The sequence below is a fragment of the Chrysochloris asiatica genome, unplaced genomic scaffold (genome assembly GCF_000296735.1).
Source record: "Chrysochloris asiatica unplaced genomic scaffold, ChrAsi1.0 scaffold00007, whole genome shotgun sequence".
Taxonomy (NCBI): Eukaryota; Metazoa; Chordata; class Mammalia; order Afrosoricida; family Chrysochloridae; genus Chrysochloris; species Chrysochloris asiatica.
Window position 1 is genome coordinate 25806333 of NW_006408525.1, and position 26557 is coordinate 25832889.

Here is a 26557-nt window from a genome sequence, read left to right on the forward strand (position 1 = left end):
GGGAAGGATTGCATGGAGGGGATTGTAACCATGGCAATGATATATGATAGAATGAATGTAAAACCAATGTTCTCCCATGTAAACTATCACATAATTCACAATAAAACATTGAAAAAAAAAAAAAAAAAAGTCTTCACTGGCTCCCACTGCTTCCAGGTTAAAGTCCAACACTTCTTAGCTTTGCAACACAAAGTCTTCAGGATCAGCCCTACCTGCTTACCTGCCCTGCCTGCCCTCCCCATCTCCCCTCCTTCCCTGGCAGGACCAGGCATTTCACACCCCTTCAACTTGCTTCTTTCTTGTCTATATAACATTTGCCATAGCTGACCATCTGGGAGCCTTGGCTGAGTGGAGTTTTTAAAAAAAAGGATTTGGATGTCTGTAGGTGGGACATATACCTTCTGGTTCATTCCTGTCCCCTCCACTTCCTACATCTTAAGTGTCTTCCCTCATTTACCTTGTTGGTCTCCTTTGGCAATAGAATTTGCCTTGTCTGTGTTGCTAACTCCTAAACACCCTTTAAAACCCAGCTTAAATACTTCCCTGACACATGCTTACCACTGCCTACTCTTAGCCTGGTAAACCCCTTGCCCGTATCCCATCAGCACGGTTTCAATCTTTGGTGTTGGCTTATTTGCGTGGTCTTATCTTTCTCACCCCTGGGCTAGTCACCTCTGAATTCCTCAGTAAATGATGGTTCAATGAAAAAACTCAAGCAAGAGGAGGGACTTGGTAACAACTCCTGTGCTGTTGGAAAGGTCGGGCTCCTTACCTCCCCAGTGAAGCTCCCGGAAAGCCAGGAGGGACTGGACCTGGATTCCTCCAGCATTCCCTTCAGCTGCCATGTCTGGTCACCTTGTGAGAGATGGCTGTCTCACAGGTTCCTTTTTTTCTTTTTTCAGTGTTTGCAAATTCTCACTGAGATCTTAGGGCCTGTCTCTCAAAGGTGGGGAAGGTACCTCAGGGATGTTCATTCAAATCATGAAAAGGACCAACTGAACCCCGGTTTGGAGTTTTCATTTTGTGTAACAGAAACTCTGCCCCCTCACCCACCTCCTGCTCTCTGCTGGGCAGACTAAGAAAAAAACCAAAAAACAGAATTTTCGTGGCTCACCCACCCCAACGGCCCAGAGCCCTTTTTGAGCAAAGTGGCTCAGTGGCTTCCTCTCTGGTTGAGTGAAGCTGTAAGAACACCTCTTCCTCCTGGACCAGGGTGGCCTTCCCGCCCTGAGTCTGGTGGGAGGCCACTGTGAGTTAGATCTGACTCTCAGGCAGTACAAACCCACTGGGTACATCTCAACCTCAAGTTCAGGCACTCTGATGGCCTGGGATTGGCTACGGTAGGAAAATTACACCAAGAAATTGACAAACGCTATAAGTCAGGGCCTCTCTCCTAGGGAACCAAATTTCAAACATCTATCTTTGCTCCACGGAGCCATTCCTTGCATGTTGGCCAGTACAGAAAGGCTGGAGCAGAACCTCCAATGGATGGTGTCTGCATTCCGGGACTGTGGTCATTGGGAGTGGGTATCTGGCTGGGAGGAGAAGAAGTTGAAGAGATTTCCTCAAATTAAAATCAATTCTAAATTCTTGATGGAATTCATTCATTCATTTCTGCCCATATCCCTCAAGCACTCGTGAACTCAGAGATAACAGAACTAGACTCTGCCTTCCAGGAGTTCATAGTTGATGGATGAATGGTTGGGGTGGCTACTTTAATCCTTGAACTACTGTTGGTTGACCCAAAGTTGAGGGCAGATGGAGATGGCAGAGAGGATGAAGGCCCGGAGGCTGTGGTGTGGCGGGGAGGGGTGTGGGGACAGCACAGGCTGCACCCACGAACCTTCACTTTTTAAAGCCAACCCCTTGTGGCTTTGAGGCCGCTGTGGTGCCTATGAGAATGAGCCATCTAGGAACGTGGCCTTCTTAGCTCCAGCCCAGGTCTGACTCCACAGCCGAGATTTAGAAATGGGCGGCTACTCAGAGCCCCTGTGAGGCTTGCCTTGCATTGTCTTTCATCAAGGCAGCAAAATAGGACTAAGGTTGAACCAGAGGATGGACATTTTCAAAGGGAAAGAGTGATCTACCTGGGTAGAATAAGTGAGGTTTCCTCAGAGGCAGGGGCTGTGTGAGATGCCCTGGCTAGGGCTCCTCTAAGCTGGATGACCCTGGCTGTCCCTTTCCTTCAAGTGGCCTACTCACCCCCTAACCTGCAAGAGGCAACAACAGAGCAGCTGACAGGCACAGAAGGGATCAAACCACCACAATTTGCATTCGCACCATAGTCTAAGGGTTCACAAAATGCAATCATTTAACTTGCTCCTCCTCATAACCTCAAGAGTATGGGGCTTCTAATATTCATATAGCCGGGGGTGGGGATGGGAGAGGGAATGGAGCTAGGAGCCAGTTCAGAAGCCAGAAGTCTTCCTGATTACTTGCAAATCATTTTTAACTGTCGGGTTCTGAGTCCTCTGAGGAAAATTTCACCCCAATGAAACTAGTCCTCAAAGTCTCCAAAGACCTCACCCCTCACCCCAACCTGGGACAAGAATCAGAATGAAAACTCCAGTCTCAGCTTTACCTTCTTCTCCACTCACTGCTGCTCTAAAAAGGTGAGACTGTAGCCCAGGTGGTATCCCTGGCACCAATGGCTGCCCCTAAGTCTGAAAGGGCAGCTGCACCTTCTCCTGCCTGGGAGAATGGAGCAGCATACTCTGTGAGCAGCCAACCAACAATTCCCACCAAACCAGAACTTGATTTCCCAAGTAGACTCCCCCTGGCCTTCCACCATCACTCCCACTCCACAGGGACAAGGAGACCCCAGTACTACCTCTCACATCAAGAAGTTCACTCACCTAGGTCCATGACACTCTCTGGGCAGCTGAAACCACACAGGAAATCTGTGCGGGCCCACACGTTCTTGCTGGTGGCTCTTGTTTGTGGAGGAAGTAGTATGAGCCCCTTTAAGTTTAGACAAGCCTCACTCCTCCTCCCTGCCTGGTCCCGCCTACCTTATTCCTCCCTCCACGCCCCCAGGCCTCACCCAGGGTCTAGGTTCATAGATGGCTCATGCTCCACAACACCTTCTGGGTCCAAGAGGTATGAGAAAGGTGACAGAGAATGACAGGCCCAAACAGTTAGGTCATAAGATCCCGGACACTCGGACCATTTATGTAAACACACACACAAAGCCTTCCTGTACAACCTGGCAAAACCTAGATGAGGAAAGTCAGTCTGAGGCAGGGAAGTGGGGGCAATTTTTGATGTAACAAATGTGTATAGCATGAATGTCACATGCAAAGTGCTGAGGAGTCAGAGATGGGTGATAACCGTATCCCTATTGTCCTCTTGTCCCTTCAATGTCACGGAGGACCACATTTCCCAAACGATGTTGTTCTCTAGCTTCTGGGTAGGTTTGGTCAATGGGAGGCACTACCAGAGGATGGAAGTTAGTGTCTGACTCTCTCATTTTGTATAACAGCTTCAGTCACATACTATTTAATTCATAAATCATAATTCACCTCTTTAAAGATTTTAGTGTGTTCAGAGTTGTACAACCATCACTACAATTAATTTTAGAACATTTTCATCACTCCTCCTCCCCAAACATCACTCCTCTACCCGTTAGCAATGACTTCCCACACTTCCCTGGAAACCATGAATCTGCTTTCTGTTTCTGTAGATTTGCTTATTCTAGACCTTTTATTTAAATGGAATCATATGACATATGGCCTTTTGTGTCTGACGTCTTTCACTTGTGGTGGAGTGCCGTCAAGTTCATTCAGATTCAGAGTGACACTATATGACACAGTAGGACTACCTCATAGGGTTTCCTAGGCTGTAATTTTTATGGGACCAGATCACCTGGTCATTTTGTCCCAGTAAGTGGCTTCTGGGTTTGAAAACTGCCTTTTCTGTTAGCAGCTGAGTGTTTAACCAAAACTTAGAATGTTTTCAAGGCTTGTTCATATCTTTGCATGTATCAGCGCTTTATTTCTCTCTATGACTGAGTAAAATAGTCTGTTGCATATATATGCACCACATTATGTTTCTCTTTCAACGGTTGATGGGCATTTGCATTGTTCCTGATCTTAGGGGAAAGCATTTAGTCTTTCACTACTGAGTGTGATGTTAACTGTGGTTCTACTTGTGGATGACCATTATCATGCCACCTTGTATTCCCATGTTGTTGTTGTTGTTGTAAAGTACCATCCAGTTGGATCTGACTCATAGCGACCCTGTGTAGGGTTTCTGAGGAGTGTCTGGTGAGCTTGAACTGCCAACCTTTCAGTTCAAACTGACCATCCGGTTGAGTGCTTATCCTACAGTGCCACCTCAGGACTCCATTCCCATTGACTTTGTCAAATGCTTTTTCTGTGTCTGTTGAGGTGGTCATGTGTTTTTTTTGCCTTTTATGCTATTAATATTATGAATTGCATCAACTAATTTTTGCATGTTGAGCCAACCTTGAATTCCTTGGATAAATCACACTTGATCATGATGTATGAGGGTAAGTCAAAAAGTATTGCCACTAGGCTTCCAGTTTGTACACAGACAGGTCTATTCCAAATAAAACATGTTTAAACATGTCTCTGGGGGAGCGCGGTGGCTCTGTAGGATGAGTACAAGATTTAGTACAATTAGTACAATAGACTAATGGAACATGTGAACATCAGTCTCCATGACTCTGACACCAGATTAGATGGTGTCTCGCTACCACTGTCAACTGCTCTGAAAGGCATCACAATGGATTGTCCAGAATAGAGTGGAAGAAAAAATGGAACAAAACTCAAAATTATTTTTTAAAAAAAGGCTGGGCTTACTAAAAGTCAGAAAGAGACTGGATAGGCTATGACCCTCGACTACCTACTGGCCTAATTTTCAACCAAGCAGTAGATAAGTATACAGGGCAACAACAATGCTAGTAAGATATGCTCACCATGGAATGGTCAATCAGTCAAAATCAAAAGGGCAACATTTTGGTAGGGAAAACATTGGGAAGGGATGGGAAGATGGGTTTAAAGGAAATAGGAACCACAGGGAGAAAGCAGGATAATTGTTGCAAGGAGGGGATTGTAATCATTGAGAGGAAACAAAGTGTATGATTTGTTGAATTTAAAATGGTCGTGTCTATAAGCTTTCACTCAATTCACAATAAAAAGTTAAAAAAAATAAAATAAAATTTGATGAAAGACCAGACAAGTTGTGGGATGACTTCAAGGACATTGTACTGAAGAAAGCAAAAGGACATTAAGAAGACAGAAAAGCAAGAAAAGACCAAAATAGATGTTACAAAAGACTCTGAAACTTGTTCTTGAATGTAGAATAGCTAATAGTGAATGGAAGAAACGATGAAGCAAAAAAGAACTAAACAGACGATTTCAAAGGGTGGCTCAAGAAGACAAAGTAAAGTATAATAATGAAGAGTGAAAAGACCTGGAGTCAGAAAACAACATGGGAAGAACAAGTTTGACGTTTTTCAAGTTAAAAGACCTGAAGGAAAAATGGGAGCCTTGAGTTACAATATTGAAGGAACCTATGAGCAAACGACTTGCCTGTTAGTTTGTCATACTGTGGTGGCTGGAGTGTGACTGTGATGCTGGACGTTATGCCATCAGTATTTTAAATGCAAACAGGGTCACCCATGGTGGACAGGTTTCAGTGAGCTTCCAGACTGAAACAGACTAGGAAGGAGGAGGGGTGGACAAGTTCTGCATATCTACTAAAAACCTTATGAATAGCAGTGGAACACTGTCAGATAGCACCTAAATATTGGGTACCGAAACATTATGAATGGCACCAGAATACTGTCAGATATAGTGCCGGAAGATGAGCACCTCAGGTTGGAAGACTCACAAAATACAAGGGGGAAAAGGTGCCTTCTCAAAGTAGAATTGATCGTGAAGACATGAATGGAGTAAAGCTTTTGGGGCACAACTCAAAATGAGGAGAAATAGTTGTAAACACCCATTAATAATCAGAATATGGAATGTACAAAGTATGAATCTAAGAAAATTGGAAATTGTCAAAAATGAAATGGAAAGCATAAAGATCAATTTCCCAGGCATTAATTAGCTGAAATGGACGGGTATTGGCCATTTTGAATTACATGGTTTACTATGCAAGGAATGACAAATTGAATAGGAACGGCATCACATTCATCATCAAAAAGGACATCTCAAGATCTCTCTTGAAGTATAATGCTGTCTGTGATAGGATGCTATCCATACGCTTACAAGGAAGACCAGTTAATACCATGGTTATTCACATTTAAACACCAACCACTAAAGCTAGTGCTGATGAAATTGAAGAATTCTACCAACTTCTTCAGTCTGAAATTGATCAAGCATGCAATCAAGATGTATTGATAATTACCAGTGATTAGAATATGAAGGTTGGAAACAAAGAGGAAGGATCAATAATTAGAAAATATGGCCTTGGTGGTAGAAATTATGCTAGAGATCACACGATAGAATTTTGCAAGACCAATTACTTATTCATTGTGAATACCTTTTTGAAACAACATACACATGGACTTCACCAGATGGACCATGCAGAAATCAAATTGACTACATCTGTGGGAAGAACAGTGGAAAAGCTCCGTATCATCTGCCAAAACAAGGGCAGGGACAGGGGCAGACAGTGAAACAGACCACCAATTGCTCATATGCAAGTTCAGGCTGAAGCTGAAGAAAATTAAAACAAGGCCGTAACAGCTAAAATATGACCTTGAACATATCTCACCAGAATTTAGAGATCATATCAAGAATAGATTCGATGCATTACACACTAATGACTGAAGACCAGATAGTTGTGGGGTGACATCAAGAACATCATATAGGAAGAAGGCAAAAAGTCGTTAGGAAGACTAGAAAGATGGAAAGACCAAAACAGATGACATAAGAGACTCTGAAATTTGCTCTCCAGCGCAGAGATGCTAAAGGATATTGAAGAAATGAGGAGGTAAAAGAGTTTAAAAGAAAATTTCAAAGGGCAGCTTGAAAGACAAATATTATATTGAAATGTGCAAAGACTTGGAGTTAGAAAACCAAAAGGGAAGGAGAGGCTCAGCATTTCTCAAGCTGAAAGAACTGAAGAAAAACTTCAAGTCTTGATTTGTAACATTGTAGGACTCTATGGGCAAACTATTGAACGATGTAGAAAGCTTCAAAAGAAGATGGAAGGAATACCCAGAGTCACTATACCCAAAAGAAATGGTCAATGTTCAACCATTTCAAGAGGAAGCATATAATCAAGAGCCAATGATACTGAAGGGCAAAGTTCAAGGTGCACTGAAGGTATTGACAAAGAACAAGGTTCTGGGAATTGATGGAAATCAGATTGATATCTTTCAACAAACTGATGCAGCACTGGAGGCACTTGCTCATCTATGCCAAGAAATATGGACGATAGCTACCTGGCCAACTGATTAGAAGAGATCCATATCTGTTCCCATTCCAAAGACAGGTGGCTCAATGGAATGCGGAAATCATCAGACAATATCATTAGTAACACATGCATCTAAAATTTTGTTGAAGATCACTAAAAAATGGCTGCAATAGTACATAGAAAGAGAACTACCAGAAATTCAAGCTGGATTCAGATGAGGACTTGAAATAAGGGATATCACTGCTAATATCAGATAGATCTTGGCAGAAAGCGGAGAATACCAGAAAGATGTTTACCCATCCATGCTTTATTGACTATGCAAAGGCTTTGGCTATGTGGATCTTGATATGCTATTGACAGCATTGTGAAGAATGGGCATTCCAGAATATTTCATTGTGCTCTTGAGGAACTTGTATGTAGACCAAGAAGCAGTCGTTTGAACAGAAGAATACACTAAATGATTTAAAATCAAGAAAGGTGTGGGCCAGTGTTGCATTGTTTCTGTCTGCTGAGCAAATAATAGAAGTTGGATTATATAAAGAAGAATTGGGCATCAGGTTTTGAGGAAGAGTCATTAGCAACCTGTGATATGCAGATGACATAACCTTGCTTGCTGAAAGCAAAGAGGACTTAAAATACTTACTGATAAAGATCAAAGACATTAACAGCCTTCAGTATGGGTTGCACCTCAGTGTAAAGACCACAAAAATACTCACCCCGGGACCAATAAGTAACATTGTGATAAATGGAGACTAGATTGAAGTTGTTAAAAACTTCATTTTCCTTGGATCCACAATCAACACTCATGGAAGCAGCAGTCAAGAACTCAAACGATGTATTGCATTAGGCAAATCTGCTGCACAAGACCTCTTTAAAGTGTTCAAGAGCAAAGATGTCAGTTTGAGGACTAAGGTATGTCTGAACCAAGCCATGATATTTTCAGTAGCCTCATATGCATATGAAAGTTGGACAATGAATAAGGAAGACAATAGAAGAACTGATTCATTTTAGTTAAGGTGCTGGAGAAGAATATTAAAAGTACCATGAACTGCCAGAACATCAAACAAATTTACATTAAAAGAAGTAGAATGTAAGCCAGAATGCTTCTTAGAAGCCAGAATAGCTAGACATTGCCTCCCACACTTCAGACATACTATCAGGAAGAACCAGTTCTTTGAGAAGGACATCATGCTAGGTAATGTGGAGGGTCAGTGGAAAAGAGGAAGACCCCCAAGGAAATGGATTGGCATAGCGGCAATAGCAATGATTGTGAGGATGGCGTAGGACCCGGTAGCGTTTTGTTCTGTTGTGCATAGGGTCACTATGAGTTGAAATCAAATCAACAGCACTTAACAATAACAACAATGGGTAAAATATTGAATGATGCAGGAAGCATCCAAAAAAGAAAGAAGAAATACACAGACTCACCGTACCAAAAATAATTGGTTGATATTCAACCTTCAGTGGTATTGAAGGAAGAAATCCAACTTGCATTGAAAACATTGATGTAAACGGGATCCTGGAATTGATGGAACACCAATTAAGATGTTTCATCAAAGAGCTGCAACGCTGGAAGTGTTCAGTCTATGTGAATAAATTGGGAAGACAGCTACCTGATCATCCAACTAGAAGAGATCCATATTTGTGTTTATTCTAAAGAAAGATTATCTAAAAGAATGTGGTAATTATTGAGCAATCTAATTAATATTGCATACAAAAAGTTTTTTTTTTTTGTTTTTTTTTTGCAAACAAGAAAATTTTGCTGAAGACAAAAAAAAACGTTTGTAGCCATACATCAAAGGAACAGCTAGAAATTCTAGCCAGATTCAGAAGAGGATGTGAAATGAGAGATATTATTCATGTCAGATGGCTCTTGGCTGAAAGCAGAAAAATACTACAAAGATGTTTATCTGTGTTTTATTGATTATGCAAAGGCATTCAACTGTGTGGATCATAATGAACTATGGATAAATCGTGAAGAATGTGAATCCCAGATCTCTTAATTTTGCTCATGTGGAACCTGTACATGGACAGAACAAGGGGATACTGCATGGCTTAAAATGAGAAAAAATGAGCATCAGGGTTGTATCCTTTTATGGTACTTATTCAATCTGTATGCTGAGCAAATGACCTGAGAAGCTGGATTAGGTGATTGGAGGAAGACGCATTAACAACCTGCTGTATGTAGATGACATAACCTTGCTTACTGAAAGCTAAGAGGACTTGAAGTATGTAATGATGAAGATCAAAGACTACAGCCTTCAGTATGAATTACACCTCAACATAAAGAAAAGAAAAATCCTCACAAGTGGACCAATAAACAACATCACAATAAACTGAGAAAATATTGAGTGATGAAGGATTTTCATTTTACTTGGATCCACAATCAATGCCCATGGAAGCAGCAGTAAAGATATCAAATGATGGATTGTACTGGGCACATCTGCTGCAAAAAACTTCTTTAAGGTATTAAAAATCTAAAGTGTCACTTTGAGCACTAAAATGTGCCTGGCTCACTCCACAGTATTTTCAATTGCCTCATGTTTATGCAAAAGCTGGACAATAAATAAGGAAGGTAGAAGAGTTGATTCATTTGAATATGGTGTTGGCAAAAATTATTCAATATACCTTCTTGGAAGAAGATCAGCCAGGATGCTTTTTAGAAGTGAGGATGGTGAGATTTTGTTTCACATATTTGAGACATGTTATTAGGAGGGTCCAGTCTCTGGAGAAGGACATTGTGCTTGGTAAAGTAGAGAGTTATCCTCAATGAGATGGATTGATGCAGTGGCTTTAACAACAGACTTACAGATAGGGAAGCTTGTGAGGATGTGTCAGGACTGGGCAGTTGTATATAGGGTCTCAATGCGTCCAAGGCATCTAACAAGTCTTGATTCTTTTCTTTCTATTGCTTGCTTTGGGTTCAGCTTGCTCGTCTTCTACTTTCTTAAGGTGGAAAGTTAAGTTATTGATTTGAAATATTTCTTCTTCTTTACCTCCTACTCTCCCTCTTCCTTAAACCCCTTTTCCTCCTCCTTTTTTTTATTATAGACTTTAATAGCTGTGAACTTCTCTCTAAGCACTGCTTTACCTGTTTTGGTATGTTGTGTTTTCATTTCCATTCATTAGAAAATATTTGTTCATTTCTACCCCCAGAGCTATGAAGAACATTCAACTGGCCATAATGCAGTGAACATAGCTCTTCACCAGCTCCCTGTGTAAAGTGAAGGGATTGGAGCTTGAAGAAGTGTTGGCATTCTGAGATTCTGACGTTTGGAGCCTTCATATGCCACCCTGTTGCCATACACATTTCCCAATGGAGGCATGAGAAGTCCTCATAGAACTTTTCCTTTAGCCCCAAGGTTGCCCTCATCATTGACTTTTGGAATATCCATCTCTGTAACAGGGTGGAGAGGACTCTCAGAGGTCATATCTGGGCAAGTGTGTTGATCAGAAAAGGCAGGGCAACATCAGTTTGGACCTATTCCAGAAGCTTCCTCCTGGAGCCCATTTCCATGTGCCAGAGCTGCTAACAAAAAATTTAGGTTAGAGCCATAAGACTTGTATTTCAGTCTTTAACTTTCTATAGCCCACTATGGGTCGCTATGGGTCAGAATTGACTTGACGGCACTTGACAACAACAACTATAACCCACTCTTTTTCTCTGGTTCTTAGATGCCCATCTTTAAAGTAAAGGGATTGGATCACACAACCTTCAGATTCCCTTCTCAGTCTGACATTATTTTTTTTCCATTCCTGAGTTCTATTTTATGACTATTTTTTCTCCTAATGTTCCCCACCCCAGCATCAGAATTTTTTTTTTTTTTTCAACTGGAGGCTAGAGAAATAAGCCAATGCTCAAGCCAGCATCCAATATGGCCAGATTGAACAGTCTTCAAAGTACAGTCCCTATGTGACTGCCACCAGGAAACCTTGTTAAAATCATAGGCTGAGTTGGGATGTTACTCTCTGTTCCCAACTATGTTTTGTTTTTTTTTTAAGTTTCAGTCTGACATTCCTATCAATTTTCTAGGTTCTCCAACTAGTACAGCCCTAAAGAAGGCCCCAGATCAAGTGATTCCACAAATGGGCAGGACTAATGAATTTGATGGCTAATAACCATGTTAGTGATGGGCAAGAAGGAGTGGCCATGGTCTGTATCCTTGGCAGCCACTGTCTCTGATACTACGTGGTAGTGCCTATTCCAGACATAATTCCTTTTCTCTCTGTTCTTCCCAACCCCTTCAACTTTGGCTGTGTGGACACTCTGGCTGGGGAATCTTCAGTTTCAGTTTCTCAACTGGTCTCTCAGTGAGGTGATGGGGATTCCCTAGTATTTCTCAGCACTCATTGTGAGCTTTCCCTTGGCCATTAATTGTTGCAGTCAGTGAGCATCTACCCTCTATGAGAATTATAGTATAGGAGAGGCTGCATTTCAAAATCCCATTTTGAGGGGCCTAGCCAGGTCCCCTCTTTATTGATCTCTCTCCTCTGATGTTCCTTGGCACTTAACTTTGGGGGACACTCAAATTGGTGTACCCAGTGGGCATTTATTAGCAGCTGTAAAACAACTTTGTAACACTAGCATGGAGAGAGAGAGACATGCCTGTGAGCACAGTTGAAGAGAGGTTATTTTGACTGGACGAACTGTGCCCTGAACATTTTGACCCTGTTAACTTCCCTAATAAACCCCGTAACTGTGAGGATGGTGTCTGAGTTCTGTGTGGTCATTGCAATAAAATATTGAACCCACTTGAGTTGAGACTGCTGTGGGAGGGACGGTAGGTGCCACATTTTCTGACCAATCAGATGGTTGGTGCCATGTTTTCTGCACCAATCAGAGTTATCTGGCAAGAACCCTAGCTGAAAGAGTATCATCTTTGGTTTTCTAGCCTCTGCAGTACAGAAAGTCACATAGAAGAAAATTGTAACAAAGGTTTAAAGATCATCTCAAGACAAAATTGTAAATTTCTAACTGTATATATGTTTTACATTTATGAGAAACAGAAATAAATACTACTAGAGTGGGAAACTAACCCAATTCTGTTAGTAATTGAGGTGCAGTGGATTATTTAATATCTCTTGTTTAATCTTAGTCTTTCTAACTCCCACCAAACAATATTTTTGCTCTGATGGATCTGGGTGAGAGAAGATGCTGAGGATTCTATGACTCAGTCGTGAGTGGTTCACAGGGTTACTGTGATTATAAAATTTGGAACTCTAATGTATATAAAATGAGCCATCTCAAAAGCAGGTAGCGGGGATCTCACTAACATCAAAGAAGAAGAGCTAGGAATGGAGCACTTCCTTTGGACCCTGAGATCCCTATGCATTGACCCTCCTTGACCCAGGGACAGAAGCTGTGACACTGAAGAATGGCAGAGGAGCAGCAGCAGCAGAACCAAAAGCCAGAGCCCATGGAGCAAGTGAAACCGAGTGCCTTTGGGCAGGAGGCTCATTTGTGAAGTGGGGTGCCTCTAGGCTCTGAATTGGGAAGCTAGGTTTGCTGAGTGCCTTTAAGCTTATGGTGGGCTTATGTGCTCAATGAGCATTTTATCAGCAGCCTTAAAAATATTACCCAGGCAGAGAGAGGCCTGCCAGGGCACAGCTGTTCTGACTGGAAGAACAAGGCCCTGAGCACTTTCTAACCCTGCATTGTAACCTGTTCACTTCCTTCATAGGTCCTGTCACTGTGAGTCTGGTGTCTGAACGTTGTGTGAATTCTTGAACCCAGCCTGAGTCGACGATGCTATGGGAGGAATGGCTTCTTGGTGCCACATTTTTTTTGACAGTCATCAATTAATTAAGCTAACAGAAAATTAATAAGTAAATAGAGAACTTGAACCACCCCAATAGCAAGCTTGATCTGATGTCTATTGAACAATTATAAAACACTCTTCCCCAGAGTTGCAAAATCGATCTTTTGATTGGTTTTCCAACCACAGAGGCATTCAGAAGAATTGATCACATAATGGACCATAAACAAATGGTTTCAATACATTTCAAATGATTGGTGGAAAATTGTGTTGTTCACCTCAGTAGGAATTAAGTTAGTCATCAGTTTGTTAAATGTATGTGGAAATTATGCACGCTTCTAAACAATTCAAAGATCAACTGAGACATCATAATGGGCATTAGGATCTATTTCATTATAGAATAAAAATGCTATTTATGTGGTATGTCAACACTTGTGGGTATGAGTAAATGAATATTTACAAAGAAAATAGCATTCAGTGCTTTAAAAAGAACAGTGACGTTGTGGCTACTGAACATCCTGAGAAGTCAGAAGAAAAAAAAAATTGGATTTCAAAAGTGAGCTGTGGTACAGAAAAGAGGAAAAATTAAAATCTGTTTTAAAAAATATAAGAGGATAAAAAATCCCCAAAAGGTGGTTCTTTGAAATAGTCTAATAAAATAAACAAAGCTTTGGTGAGATTTATTGAAGAAAAAAGGAGAGAAGAAACAAACAATTTTATCCCAACTCCTCCTCTGCTCAAGGTTACCCGGTGACAGTACATGTCTGTGTTACAGTAGGAGCACCCCCAAGTTCCTTGTTCTCTTTTCCATGTGCAACATCCAAATCACTATCCAACCTCTTTTCCTGGAGCAGAAGTAATCACTAGTTGGTTATTAATTGGGCACCAAAACTGTAAGGAAAATGTTTTAAGGCAGAGAATCCTACCATGAAGGCAAATATGCACACAGGTACATTGTTGTTGCTGTTGTTAAGTGCCATAGGGTAGGTTCCAACCCATAGTGACCCTGTATAGGGTTTCCGAGGAACAGCTGGTATGTTTGAACCATCCACCTTGCAATTTAAACTGCATTATCCTACAGCGCCACACTAGGACTCCACAGGTATATTGTTGTTGTCGTTAGGTGCCATCGAGTCGGTACCAACTCATAGCGACCCTATGCACAACAGAATGAAACACTGCCTGGTCCTGGGCCAACCTCACAATTGTCACCATGCTTGAGCTCATTGATGCTGCCACTTGGCCAATCCATCTCGCTGGGGGTCTTCCTCTTTTTCTCTGACCCTCCACCTTACCAAACATGATATCCTTCTTGTATGAGTGTGAGAGATGAAGTTTGGCCATCCTGACCTCCAAGAAGCACTCTGGCTGCACTTCTTCCAACACAGATCTGTTGGTTCTTTTGGCAGCCCATGGCACTTTCAATATTCTTCCCCATGGCACTTTCAATATTCTCCTCCAACACCGTAACTCAAAAGCATCAATTCTTCTATAGGTATATTAGAATATTATATATTTTTATATTTGAGGTATAAATAAATTGCTGTGAAAACAACAAGGAACATTGTCTCTCTATTCTGGGAAAACCTCCCATAGGGCATAATATATGATTACACCTTAAAAGATAAAATTAAGTAATATATGGTTGTATCTTAAAAGATATGAATTTACTAGGAAAAAGACATGGGGAAGGTCAGGTAAGCATAAGGATAAAATGTGTGAAGACTTAATATAATTGGTTCTCTAGTACAAAACTTATGGGAGTCCTGGTGTGACACTGTGGGTTAATGTCCTGGGCTGCAAAGTAGGTTTTAATCCCAAGATCAGTGGTTCAAGCTCACCAGCTGCTCCTTGGAAATCCTATGCAGGGTTGCTATGGGTAGGAACCAACTCGACGGCACTTAGCAATAACAACAGTACAAAACCAACGCTGCTCTGTCAGGTTGTTGTACTGTGGTAGCTTGCGTGTGGCTGTGATGCTAGAAGCTATGCTACCGGTATTTAAACAACAGCAGGGTCACCCATGGAGTCCTGGTGTGGTACTATGGATCAGAATCCACTCGATGGCACTTAACAACAACAACAACAACAAGGGTCACCCATGCTGGACAGGTTTCAGTGGAACTTCCAGACTAAGAATAAGGAGAGGTGGACTCGTCCTGAATGCCCACCCACTGAAAACCTGTCAGCACCTCAATATTGAATATTGAAACATTATGACTAGCACCATAATATTGTCAGATAGAGTTCTGATGTGGTGCTGTAGGATAATGCACTGGACCTCAAGGTTGGTTTGAGTCGTAAGGTCAGTGGTTCAAACTCACAAGCTGCTCTTTGGAAACCCTATATGGGGTTGCTATGAGTCAGAATGGACTTGACAGCATTTAGCAACAGTAACAAAGTGCTGGAAGATGAGCCCCTCAGGTTGGAAGGCACTCAAAACACAACTGGAGAAGAGCTGCCTCCTCAAAGTAGAGTTGACCGTGGTGACACCAAAGAAGTAAAGCTTTAAGTACTTTCATTTGCTGAAAGGGCACAACTCAATATGAGAAGAAACAGCTGTAAATATCAATTAATAATTGGAATATGGAATCTATGAAGTACGAATCTAGGAAAATTAGAAGTTGTCAAAAATTAAATGGAACATAAACATCGATATCTTAGGCATTGGTGAACTGAAATGGATTGGTATTGGCCATTTTGAATCTGACATTCATGGTTTACATATGCTGGGAATGACAAATTGAAAAGGAATGGCATTGCATTCATCATCAAAAAGAACATTTCAAGGTCTATCTTGAAATATATGATGTCTGTGATAGGATAATATCCATACACCTATAAGGAGTCCTGGTGTGATGCTGTGGGTTAATGCATCAGACTGCAAAGCCATTTGAACTGCAAGGTCGGCGGTTCAAGCTCACCAGCTGCTCCTTGGAAACCCTATATAGGGTCGCTATGGGTTGGAGCTGACTCAACAGCACTTAACAACAACAACAAGGAAGACCAGTTAATACAACTATTATTCAAATTTATGCACCAACCACTAAAGCCAGTGCCGATGAAATTGAAGAATTCTACCAACTTCTTCAGTCTGAAATTGATCAAACATGCAATCAAGATATATTAATGGTGATTGGAATGTGAAGGTTGGAAAAAAGAGGAAGGATCAGTAGTTGGAATATATGGCCTTGGTTAGAAATGATGCTGGAGATCGCATGCTAGAATTTTGCAAGACCAATGACTTCTTCATTGCAAATACCTCTTTTAAACAACATAAAAGACGACTATACACATGGACCTCACCAGATGGAGTACACAGAAATCAAATTGACTACATCTGTGGAAAGAGACAGTGGAAAAGCTCAATATCACAACCAAAAAAAGCCAGGGACAGACTGTAGAACTGATCATTGCTCATATGAAAGTTCAGGTTGAAGTAGAAGAAAATGAAAACAAGTTCACAGGAGTCAAACTATGACCTTGAATATATCCCACCTGAATTTGGAGACCATCTCAAGAACAGATTTGATGCATTCGATACTTATGACCGAAAACCAGAAGAGTTGTGGGACGACATCAAGAACATCATACAGGAAGAAAGCAAACAGTCATTTGAAAGACAAGAAAGAAAGAAAAGACTGATATGGATGCCAGAAGAGACTATGAGCCTTACTCTCCAGAGTAGAGATGCTAAAGCAAATGGAAGAAGACATGAAGAGATAAAAGAGCTGAACAGACCATTTCAAAGGGAAGCTTGAGAAGACAAAGTGAAGTACTATAATGAAATGTTCAAAGGCCTGGAGTTAAAAAACTGAAAGGGAAGAACATGCTCAGCATTTCTCAAACAAAAAGAACTGAAGAAAATATTCAAACCTCAGATTGCAGCATTGGAAGATTCTATGGGCAAAATATCGAGTGATGTAGAAAGCATCAAAAGAAGATGGAAAGAATACACAGAATCACTGTACCAAAAAGAAATGGTCACTGTTCAGCCATTTCAAGGGTAACATATGATCAAGAACCAAGGGCACTAAAGGAAAACATCCAGGGTGCACTGAAGGTACTGGTGAAAAACAAGGCTCCAGGAATCGATGGACTGCAAATTGAAATCTTTCAACAAAGTGATGCAGCACTGGAGCCATTCACTCTTCTATGCCAAGAGAAATTTGAAAGGCAGCTACCTGGCCGACTGATTGGAAGTGATCCATATTTGTGCCCATTCCAAAGAGAGATGACCCAGCAGAATACGGAAATCTTTGAACAATATCACTAATAACACATGCAAGTAAAATTTTACTTAAGGTAACTCAAAAACGGTTGCAACAGTACATTGACAGGAACTGCCAGGAATTCAAGCTGGATGCAGAAGAAGATGTGGAACGTGGGATATTATTGCCGATGTCAGATGGATCTTGGCTGAAAGCAGAGAATACCAGAAAGATGTTGACCTGTGATTTATTGACTATGCAAAGGTTTTGGCTGTGTGTATCATGACAAGTTATGGACAGCATTGCTGATGTCAAATAGGTCTTGACAAAAATCAGAGAATGCCAGAGAGATGTTTACTTGTGCTTTATTGACTATGCATAGACTTTTGAGTATGTGGATCATGACAAACTATGGATAACGTTGCAAATAATGTATTCCAGAACACTTAACTGTTCTCTTGAGGAACCTGTACATAGATCAAGAAGCAGTTGTTAGAACAAGGGTTTAAAATGGTTTAGAATCAGGAAAGGTGTGCGCCAGGGTTGTATCCTTTTACCATATTTATTCAATCTATAAACTGAGCAAATAATCCAAGAAACTGGATTATAATGAAAAAGAAAGTGGCATCAGGATTAGAAGAAGACTCATTAACAAACAACCTGTGATAGCCAGATGATACAAGCTTGCTTGCTGATGAAGATTAAAGATTTCAGCCTTCAGTATGGATAGCACCTCGATGTAAAGAATACAAAGATCCCCACAATCGGACCAATAAATAACACCGTGATAAATAGAGAAAAGATTGAAGCTGGACTTCATTTTTCTTGGATTCACAATCAACACTCATGGAGTAGCAGTCAAGAAATCAAATGACGTGTTGCATTAGGCAAATCTGTTGCACAAGACCTCTTTAAAGTGTTCAAGAGCAAAGTTACCAATTTGAGGACTAAGGTGCACCTGACCCAAGCCATGGTAGTTTCAATCACCTCATACACATGTGAAAGTTGGGCAATGAATAAGGAAGGCCATAGAAAAATTTATGCGTTTGAGTTATGGTGTTGGAGAAGAATATTTACAGTAACATGGACTGCCAGAGGAACAAACAAATCTGTGTTTGAAGAAGTACAGCCAGAATGCTTCTTACAAGTCAGGATGGTGACTCTTCGTCTCTTATACTTTGGACATACTATTAGGAGGAAGTAGTCCCTGGAAAAGGACATCATGCTTGGTAAAGTGGAAGGTCAGTGAAAAAGAGGGAGACCCCCAACAAGATGGATTGGCACAGTGGTAGAAGCAATGGGTGCAAATAAAACAGCATTTGTCAGAATGGTGCAGGATTGGGCAGGGTTTTGTTTTGTTGTGCATAGAGTCACAATGAGTCGATCTGACTCAATGGCACCTAATAACAACAGCTTGCACAAAAATTGTTTTGAAAATGTTAATTTCTTCTAATGTGATTTATATAATAGAGAACAACTTGAGCATAGCATGAATTTCAAATTTGATTTTTTCCTCTGCACAAATTCATCCACGAAAAACACTAGTTTAATGGTTTTATAGAAATGCACTAGCAATACACACTACAGCCTGTTATCATGTGTGTTAGGAACCTCATGTATATTCCCACATCTGGTGTTACCACATGTTCTTGTCAGGTTTCAGATAACCATCCATCACCATGTCCCAGTAACTCATATGGAAGTTGTAATTCTCTTGACCACTTCAACAAGCTAATTATAGTTTCAAGTGTTTATTGTCTACCTACTGGGCAACTGTTAGCATAAGGCATCACAGGAAAATAATTTGATGACTACTGAGTTTAACTATCTTAATACAGAACCAAGAGATTGCTCAACCTTTTAATTCGTGGTCATATACATCAGATACAGAAAAGGTTCTTAGTGATATTCAATACCCTTTCATTTTTAATGTATTTTTAAAGTTCCAATTCTCTGTCCAATTCTTTTAATCCAAATATTACTCATCTTTCAAGCTCCAATTTATTCCAAATTATTTTTAATCCTTCCTAGTTATATGGCGTCCTAGTGTGGTGTTGTACGATAAGCACTGGACTGGTAATTGCAAGGTTGGTATTTCAGACCCAAAAGCTGCTCCTCAGAAAGCCTATACAGGTTGCTTTGAGTCAGAATTGGCTCGATGGCACTTAACAACAACAACAACAACAACTAGCTATATGAGGGAGGGCTGGAGGCACATCATTAAATGCTTAGCTGCTAACCAAAAGGTTCAAACCCACCAGCTGCTCTACAGTTGACTTCCATAAAGCAATTACAGCCTTGAAAACCCTACAGGACTGTTCCACTCTGTCATTAAGGGCCACTGTGAGTCAGAATCCACTGAGAGTAACGGATCTCAACTAACTATGTAAGTCCCTGGATGGTGCAAGTGGGCTGCACTTGGCTATTAATCAAAAGGTGTGATTCAACACCCACGCCCCCGGCAGCATCACAGAAGAAAGGCCTAGTGATCTTCCATAAAGATTACAGTCAATAAAACCCAAGCAACTCAGTTCTACTCGGCAATACTTTGTTGTTGTTAAGTTCCTTTGAGTTGGTTCCTTTGACTCATAGCTATCTGGTATAGGGTTTCCGAGGAGTGGCTGGTGGGTATGAACTGCCAACCTTGTGGTTAGCAATCCAGTGCTTATCCTACAGAGTCACACCAGGAGTTCCTGTACCACATGGCATTTCCATAAATTGGAATTCACTTGATGGCACAGGTTTGGTTTTAGTAACTAACTATATAATGACTTTTCCAAGATTCCTGGATCACTAATAAATTGAAGCTTCCTTTTCACATCTAGGAATGTTCTAATGTCACGGCTTTATTAAAACCTTTTTCATATAGACCATTGGATCAGTCATATTTACACTGTTCAAGTGTCCCAAAGGAAAGCAAACAAACAAACAAATCACAGACAAATCGAGAGATAGAACATTGCCAAGCCCACAGCGCCTTTTCTTTCTCTTCCAATTCCCACCTTCTCCTAGGATGTTGTCATCATCCTATCTTTAATAGTTGCCACTTCCTTGCTTTTCTTTATAGTTTTCTACCTAAATTTCCTTCCTACACCAATACTTTGGAGTCCTGGCATGGTGCTGTAGGATAAGCACTGAACAACTGAATGCAAGGTCAATGGGTCAAACCCACCAGCTGCTTCTCAGAAATCCTATATGGGGTCACTATGAGTTGGAACTGACTTGATGGCACTTAACAAAAACAAGAAACTGGCATTGATGATGATAGCATGTGAACTTTTCTTTTTCTTCCAGAATAGACACTGTGCTTCTTGAGGAGAAAATTGTGCCTGCTGTGTTGAAAATTTAAAAATATTTAAAAATATAGTTTGCTTACTTTCTCTGAGTCCCTCAGCTTGGGAATTCAGGAGGCAACAAGAGTCACACTGCTTACCTTGGCCTCCTTTGCAGAGGTGATGTGGTCCATGGATCAGAGGTCTGGCTTTTTTGTTTGTTTGTTTGTTTTCTTACAATGGATTGGTTGTGTTTGGCACAGGAGATAGTTTTGCCATATTTTAAAAGTAAATGTCTCCCTGTTTCTGTGACATGTGAAACAGAATGTGTGCAAAGTGTTTCCCAGAATTTCCCCCTCTCTTCATGTCCGCTTATCCATCTATCCATGTGTTCGTTCATCCATTCGTCCCACATCTGTTTACTGAGTTCCTATCCTTATGACATGTGATGCTGTGAGCTTGAAAGCCCAATAACACAAGGTCCTACGCCTCGAGAAACTTGGCAATTAATAGAAAATAATAAATTTCCGTATCTGTACGAGGCTTCCGTAGTTCACATACTTCTATGCTATATCATTTCATCCTCAGGGCTGCCCTCGTTAGTAGGTTTCTACTTTATCTTTGAGCAAACTGAGACTTGAAAGAGAAGAAGTGGCTTGATGTTTGATTCCAAGCTAAGGGGCTCCCCCATCCATGCCAGGCAGTCTGCTGATATTAGATATGGCCTGAAAGGGTCAAGCCATAGTTCCTCTCTTCCTGCCTAGAAAAGATGCACTCAGACAAGGTTTACCGTACCTTGCCCTGTTCTCAGAGAATGTGAGCCGCTGTCCTTTGGGGAAGTCCTGCCAGGGGGCAAAGATTTCTGAGAATGAGCAGGGAGCAGGACCTGGTAGACATGCCACAGTCATTTAGTCCGACCACACACTGAAGACTCGGAGGTTCAGGGGGCAGAGAACAAACGTAAGCTTATCATAAACACAGCCCTTGCTTTCATAAAAAGAACATGGCAGTACTTGAGATCACTCAAGAAGGTCCCTGACCTGAAGACCCTACAGAGGGATCCAGACTCAGAGACCCCTGGGAGGGGCCAGGTCTGCAGAAACTCAGTCCCACCTTTCTTGCAGTGAGGCCATAACCTAAGTACACTTTGTGTGTGTGTGTGTGTGTGTGTGTGGCTTTACCCAGAGTGGCTTCCAGTCCCTTGGGTCTTGGAATTCCACAGGCAAAGTCCCAAATTCCATCTTTTCCTTCTTGGACTTCCACCCCATTTTAGCTCACTGAGGAATGATCTGTCCCTAGGAGAAGCCAAGAAGAGGGGTCCTCCACCAGTGTTGGGTAACCTACTAGGCAGATCTGTCTTGGGTTTAGGGCCCTGGCAATGAGTTCTAGAGGTGACAGTTAAGTGTTTGACTATTAATGAAAAGTTGATGGTTTGAACCCACACAGTGGCTAGGTGGGAGAGAGACCAGGCGATGAGCTCCCATCAAGGTTACAGTCAAGAAAGTCCTATGGGGGCAGTTCTAGTCTCTGTCACATGGGACCTCCAAGAGACTTAACAACACCAAACAACAACACCAGGGTTCCAGCCAAAGTAGGTTACCACAAATATGAAGAAAGTTCACCTTTGAAGAACTTACCCAAATTTTTACATCAGCAAATCTAAAAAGAAAGTTCTTTAAATTCAAGCATATGTTATGTTTTTGGTTCAGTATTAGGAATTATCTTTTGAAACAGACGACTATCTTTTTAGAATTTAGGGTCATGGAGGATCTTAATTGGACCTTGGACCACCAAGTGACAAAGGACTAACAGGTGAGAGGTGCCAGGGAGGAAAGGGACAGCTCTTCAGGAAGATCAAAAGGAAGGCTAAGTGGAGGTCTCCAGGTCACCCCACCTGTTGCCATGGCTGCACTAGTGGTTTCCTGTACTCTTGTGGGGTCACGTGCACAGAGAGAACATAATGGGTTTGTCTTGACAGGAAGATGCTTCCTGTTTTGATGCATGGGTTCATTGTGGGGCATCAAGAGGGTGGGGTTTCTGTCTGGTCTGTATTTTTCATGTTGCTAAGCTCCCTGAGGGGAAGGTGAGAGCAGGTGAGGGCAGGGGCCTAAGGGAAGGTGAAAAGGGAAAGCAGAGAAGCAGAGTAGATTCTTTCAGAATGACTCAGTCAAACCTCATATAGGTCTACTTTCGGCCAACTGGAGAGGATGGAGCTGGCCACTCCGTCCTGCTGTCCTGCAGAGCCCCTGTGTGTGGACAAGGGTTGCCAAGAATCCTTCTGGCTCCTCTTGTCCTTTAGTGACACTCAACGTTGACTTCTTTGGCTATCTTTATCTTGGTGAGATTGTAAGGGCGAAATTGCCTCTGTGAGCAAATCTCATTGCTAGTTGCAGTAGCGTTGGTTGTGACTCGTGGAGGCCCGATGTATGAGAGTACAGCTGCCCTAGAGGGTTTTTAAGGCTGTGCTTGCTATTTTGGAAGCAGATCGCCAGGACTGTCTGCTGAGGCACCTCTGTGTGGGTTAGAATCAGCTAGTCGTTGAGTGCTTAATCATTTGTGCCACCCAGTAGCCACAGGACTCCAAGCAGGCACAGGAAATAATGAGGTAGTCTCATGGTAAGTGATGGATTAGAAATCCAGAGTGCCGACGCCACCCCTCACACCGAGCTGCCTGGGCTAATCCTGTACACCTCACAGCTGAGTTTGTATAAAAATGTCAGCATGGGGGTGTTTGGCCGCCTCTTACTTCAGAAAGGGCAGGAGAGAAAATCAGTATCAGTCCAAGGCAGATTGCTGTGAGATGGAGGTCAGACATACCTTCTGTCTCCAACCTTTTTACCATTTCTGACACCAACCCGCTCTCCCACGGCACTCTGCTTCTCTGCTGGGTTTGATCATCCATCACCACACAGAACTCACAGACAACACTCACAATTATGGGGTTTATTAGGGAAGTTGTTGTTGTTTTAAGTGCCATCGAGTTGGTCCCAACTCATAGAGTTTCCGAAGAGCAATTGGTGGGTTTGAACCACTGTGGTTTCCAGTCCAGAGCTGATCCTACAGTAGTACCACACCAGAAGTCAACTAGAGAAGTATCAGGTTACAATTCAGGATCCGGGACGGTCCAAGATACGGTTCTTCAATTAGGGCAGTTTCTTCTCAGACCTCTTTTTCGCTCTTGGCCTCTCAATTCTTCTCCTGCTCAGTACTTCGTGCCTCTTGGCCTGTCCTGGCCTCTGTCCTGTTCAGGCAAGTGTTACAAAGCTCTTAGCTCTGCCAGTAAGTGCCCAGAGGTGCCCTACTCTGCCAGGAATCCTACTGCCTGTAGGCTCTTAGCTTTCTCACTCAGTGGGTTGGCACGTCCACTGTGACCACCTTGCTCTGTGGTCTGGGAAGCCCACGTACCACCTTGCGCTGGTCTTCTCATTCTGCTGCTGCCTTTCCTCTGCCACGGTTTCTCCTCGTCTTGTGCTGTCTGCAGTGTTACACTTCTCTCTCTCTGTCTTCTGGATCTAGGAAGTTCTCAGCACAGGAACCCTGGGTCCAAAGGTGGTAGTCAGACCTGGGATGGCTCATTTGAAGCCTCGTGGGACAGCAAAAACCCTCATTAGGGTCCCATATACATTCGTTGCATGGCCTCAGCCCCCTAAGTGTACCATGCATTTTATATGCATTATTAGCGAGCTTGGTGGGTCACAAGTATCTTATTTGTAAAGTCTCACTAAGCCATTTGGTGGGAGTTACAAGACCATGACACGAAAGACCTTATAAAAGCAGTGCTTTGTCCTGCAGCTGGTATTCTTTGGCTGTTAGAAAGCCCAGGTGACTTTATGCTTGTTTAACTCAAGGTCGCTTGTCTGATGTAGTAGAAAAGAATGAGGGGTTCAATTCTTAGTCAGGTAAGTTTCATGATCTCTTTTTCTTTTGTTTCTCATCCTCACCAGATGATTTTGGATGTCTTCTTTGGTCTCATATTTGAGGGTTTTATTGACCATCCCCTAAAGAGACAGTGGGTTCAGAGATGCTTAGGTTATGTGCATTTAAGAAATCCTGGTAGTGTTGGAGCCTCTTGGTGGTGTAAACAGTTAACACTCTTAGCGGCTAACTGAAAGGATGGAGGTTTGTGTACAGCCAGAAGTGCCTCAGAAAAAATGCTTGGTGATCTACTTCAAAAAATCAGCCTCTGGAAGCCCTGTGGAGCAGAGTTCTTCGATGACCTATCTGATGTCACCATGAGATGGAAGCGACTCACCGGGAATTGCTTTTTTTTTTTTGAAATGTTTCATTGTGAATTATGTGATAGTTTACATGGGAGAACATTAGTTTTACATTCATGGCAATTGCTTTTTTGTTGTTGTTGCTTTAGTAGAATGTTGGTCAGAAAGAAAAATGGAAAAGGGCCGCTTGAAATCATCCTGCCCCTTTCTACAGACTTACTTAAAGAGACCTTGTCTGTTTCATCTTTCTCCTGTGCCCCCTTCATGGCCCTTAAATGCCTTCTCAACCTGACTCCCCACATGTGCCCACTTCATGCTATGGCTATTTTAGGCTAATCTTGGTTTTCCTAAATGCACTATTTTCGTTCTTCAGGCTAAGGTATCCCTGACATCTTCTTTTCAAATTCTCATCATTCATGGAGTCAATATCTTCACCTCCAGAATTCCTGATGCCCTTCCTCTGATCCCAGGAGGCTATTCACACTATGACAGCCTCTCTTAGTGTGCTGCTGTGGGAACGTGGTGGCTCTATATGATAAGCATGGACTCTGAACCACGAGGCTTTCTGCTTCTGCAAAGATCTACAGCTTTGGAAACCTTATACAGGATCACTATGTGTAGGAGCCAACTTAACAACCACAGCAATGTGGCACGGTAGGATAAACACTGGACTGCTAGCCACAAAACCAGTGGCTCAAACTCACCAGCTGCTCCTTGGAAACCCTATAAAAAAAAGGTCGCTATGAGTCAGAGCCGACTCGACGGCACTTAACAAAGTAGATCACAGACATGGAAGCATTCTTCTTCCTCCAACAAGTTACAACTAAATGACAATTTGTTTATTTTGTGTATACCCAACACAGCCCTTGGTATGTAATCAATGGGTGCTAAGTTAAACGGAAGCATATTTCTGTTTATTTGACCTCAAACAAGCTCCTTTTACCCACCACTCATCCACTGCCGTTGAGTTAATTCCAACTCATACCAACTCATGAAAGAGTGCTGATTACGCCTTGGTACTACTGGTGTGGCACTGCAAACTAAGCACTGGACTGTTAATCCACCAGCCACTTCTTTGAAGCCCTATACAGGGTTACTGTGAGTTGGAACCAACTCTATAACACTTGATAACAATACAACACTTTGATACTGCTAGGGGCAAAGCTGGATAGAGAAGGGGAGATGACCTAATCTCTAAGTACCTGCTTTGGCTCCTCAAAGGTCAGTGTCTACTTTGGCTCATGGGACCCTGCTCTGGGGAAGCTCCCGGGCAGGACCTTAGGGAGTCCAGCCCTCAGGGAGCTCCCAGGCTGATAGACATGCTACCAAGTTAAGAATCTTACATAATGTTTGAGGAAGGAAGGAGCTAATACTTATTCAGTACCTTCTGTGTGCAAGACCCTGTATCACCTCATTTAGTCTCACAACAGTCCTGCAAAAAAAAAAAAAAAAAGTATCGTGATGCCCACCCATTTTACAGATGAGAAAATAGACTCAGAGATTAAGGACCTGCCCAAAGTAAACCCAAAGTTAGTAGCAGAGAACCACAAATGGAATTCTCCTATCTAACCTCTTTCCCCTATATCATCTGACAACGAGGAATTCAATTTACAACCATTGGAAGCCCCAAACACAAATGCATCTGCTGACCTCACACCCATTCAGCTCTGGCATCCACCCAAGCCCACGTCAGAATCAAAGTCTTGCACAAG

The 26557-nt window shown here is 42.0% G+C and overlaps 1 protein-coding gene across 1 annotated transcript in view; it reads right to left on the minus strand.

Annotated features, from left to right (window-relative positions):
* Positions 1-2910, minus strand: part of CCR7 (chemokine (C-C motif) receptor 7) — a 14753-nt gene extending 11843 nt beyond the window's left edge. Inside the window, exon 1 of the mRNA XM_006832592.1 lies at positions 2856-2910. Coding sequence (XP_006832655.1) covers positions 2856-2865 — 10 coding nt within the window. The 5' untranslated portion in view covers positions 2866-2910. The remainder of the gene's footprint in view (positions 1-2855) is intronic.
* Between the last annotated feature and the right edge of the window lie 23647 nt (positions 2911-26557).